At 41.6% G+C, this 3,337-nt stretch overlaps 1 protein-coding gene across 1 annotated transcript; it reads left to right on the forward strand.

The window, feature by feature from the left end:
- Positions 1-54: 54 nt before the first annotated feature.
- Positions 55-1,330, forward strand: timm29 (translocase of inner mitochondrial membrane 29). The gene is made up of 2 exons (XM_060046008.1): positions 55-265; positions 487-1,330. Exons 1-2 carry the CDS (start codon positions 55-57, stop codon positions 1,086-1,088), a joined length of 813 nt encoding a protein of 270 aa, XP_059901991.1. The 3' UTR covers positions 1,089-1,330.
- The last annotated feature ends 2,007 nt before the right edge of the window (positions 1,331-3,337 follow it).

The raw sequence follows: 3,337 nt of genomic DNA on the forward strand, positions 1-3,337 counted from the left end.
AAATCGTTTAATATAGATGGACACAAATGTAAATATATATAATCTTGTGGTCTAATGGCATTTGAATGGAGCAGCTGTCATCATCCAGGTCCTTTTGTCGGGATAATGACGTGGAGGCATTTGACAACAACCTGGACACGTGACAACGCAGGGCATCCTGGGAAGAAAATGGCTGCCTCCGTAGTGACCAGGAGGCTTTGCTCCACCGCGGCTGTTGCGGCTGTCAAAACTACCCGTTGGGAGAGATTAAAAAACAGTAGAGTGGGTGAGTACCCCTGCTAGCGTCTGGTTTTTTACCTGGTATTTTTGCGCATGAATAAATGTAGTTGACATTCAACATGGAGTCCAGATTTTGGAAACTTGTTCTGCTGACTGCCTGCAGTCTGCGAATTTTCCTCTCAAATATTGGGGTTACCCCATCGTATTTTATTCAAAGTTAAATTATATCTCGAAGATTATTGCATTTCTGTCTCCTTTTCCCCGCAGCTAAGTGGTGCTCCGGCGTGCTTTTGGACTACAAGGAAGCTGTGCGAGAAGTGGGACTGGGTATCCGGAACCGTCCGCTTAAATCTTCCGTGTACATCGGCCTGCTCGGCGGTGCTGGGGCTTGCATCTACACCCAGCCGGACGAAACCTCCTTCGAGACGGATCTGCTGGACGTCTCCAACAAGCTGGGTCTGCTGTCGCCATGGATACGAAGTGAAACCTCCGACCAGCACGTACTGAATCTGGTGAAGTTGCGAAACGAAGGTCGTTTGCGCCATATCAGCCTCGGACTGGTGGCCCTGACCTTCTGCGGTGATTATGACCCCGAGGCGGACCTCTACGAAGCCCAGTGCGGGAACCTGTCCATCCCTTGGAGGTCGCTTCATGAGCGGGTAGTGGACGTGGGCTTTGCCGGACGCTGGTGGATACTGGACTCCAAAATGAAGGACTATGATGTGAACGAGGCGGAATTCAAGAACCTACCAGTGCATATGCAGACAACGCAGCCCCCAACTGTCAAAGAGGTAGAGACCACCGAAAAGATGCATAAAGATTCCTGGCTACCGATCCAAATGGAGGAGGACAAGGAGAATATTATATGAATTGTAACTAGTGTTTGACCGCCAGACTATACTATAACGTAATGAACATTCTCGGCTTGGCAGCAAACGCAGGCTAGTTTCTTAGGGTGAAGTTGGTGCAGAGTAGCGCCTAACTCGGAATGCACCCAAACATTGGTCATTAATTTCTACGTTTGTTGGATCAAGCACATAGCCATCACGTGTATGTTGTATGAAAGACCAAAACATTAAAAAAAAAAAAAAAAAGTTTACTTCCAATAATATGCACTGTCGTACTTTTTTTTTTAACTAACAAACAGATCTACATATCTTTATATCTACATAAGTATTTTTGTATTGATTGTTTTGAAGTGCAATTTAAGATTTACTCTGCAGCTGATGATCTTGAATCAATCATATTTTCCATGTGAAGTAAAATACACATTTTATGTCGACTAACATGTTTTTTGATAGATTAAACAAAATATCTGAAAGCAATTTTTTTAAATATTTGCAAGTGCATGTAGCCACACAGAGTATACCTTTTGCTCTGCAATTCGCTTTTGAAAAGAGATGAGTTGTCATCTGACACAAGATACTAGTATACATTTATATAGAATAAGTGGCTTGTTCTGCTCAATCAAGTAGCAATCACGTGGACGCTGCGTACTCCCCGACAGCCTCGAGCCCGAGTGGACCTCCGGCGAAGGGTGCACATGACTGCCGTAGTGGACTCGTCCAGAGGCCTCTTACATAAATGAGGCTAGGGTTAATTGTGTGCCTTGCCTTCACCAAAATATGTCTCACGAAATGGATTTAGCTGACCTTTTCCTCTTTCTAGAAATAGGTAAGTCATTGATACTTTATATCATATGATTGATTATAGAGCGATTGATTAAAGCGATTCGAAGCAAGTGATCAGCTCTTAGTAATGGTGGCGCCGCTAACCCGTCTATATACAGGACCCTGGACCCTTTAAGTTCAGTGCATCGACAAATATTCCTATGTAATTGAACACCATTCAGTTTTATATTTGTCCTATTTGCTACAAAGCAATCATTTGTTTATGTCATGAACTTATATCTAATGTTAAATATGGTGAGAAATAATCAGCAAAGTGGGCGATGTGTAAATCCTCCATGTTGGCTACGTAATATTATTCTTAAATCCATACTTCTTTCTCTGCCCATGAGCATCATTTATCACAGAGAATAACAGTCCCCCCCATCAATAGAAAAACACAACATACCATGTTTTAAAAGGCTTTATTTATATTAGAAGACTGTTACAACATAATGTTCACGTTTTTACAGTTCTTTAAAGCAATCATAAAAAACAAACCCATTAAATTCAGACATGTTCACTTGTTTGTTCAATAATCATTATTTTGGTATCTCATTGGTCTTTCATCTTAGATATCTTTAATTTAAATTTAAGAGATAATTTCTGTAACCGTTTCTGACCCGTGATGTTGAATCCAGATCTATCTAACGTGGACGGTCCATCTTGTGTTAAGGAGTTGCATACGCATGGATATCATTGACATTCAGCGTCCGGCAAGTTGACAGCATTATTCTCAACCCACCGACAGCGATGAATGTGAACTAAAATCCCGCTATGATATTGAAACACAGATCTTTCTCTATTTTAATGTATTCTCTTTTAATTCACAAAAACTTAAACTCTCCTTCAAGAGAAAGAGAGCATGCAGACCATATTACCCGGTGTTGTAAGTTTCTAGTGAAGCACTTTGCTTACATCAGAATCAGACTAAAGAATAAAAATCATGCCATCAACAACACAGAACTGTTTTATTCTTGCTTCTTTTGTCGGTTCTTGGAGGCTTTGGGCTTCTTGCTGAATATCGATGTCTTCGTCGAACATTGAAACCCAAGGGTACACTCTCCGCCCGATGGTTTCTCTGAGTCACAAACTCACCGACAGCGTTGAATGTTCCCCCAAGTCCCAACCCCTCCCCCCCATTAGCGTGTTGGAAACACCATAAATATGTGAATATGACCCAGTTGGATTCATATTCACTACTAAGTTGTCCGGTTGGAACCCCTTCTTGCATTTTGGACCACTTGGTCCTTAAAGGTTTTTAAAGTATGTAAATCGAAAAACATTTTGATGAAAATATGTTTACTACATATCAGTGAGCTGGCACTGGGGCTAATGTTTAGTGAATATTGAAATATCTGGAGTTAAATATACGTGTGTGTGTGTGTGTGTGTGTGTGTGTGTGTGTGTGTGTGTGTGTGTGTGTGTGTGTGTGTGTGTGTGTGTGTGTT

Source organism: Gadus macrocephalus, chromosome 2, assembly GCF_031168955.1.
Source record: "Gadus macrocephalus chromosome 2, ASM3116895v1".
Classification (NCBI taxonomy): Eukaryota; Metazoa; Chordata; class Actinopteri; order Gadiformes; family Gadidae; genus Gadus; species Gadus macrocephalus.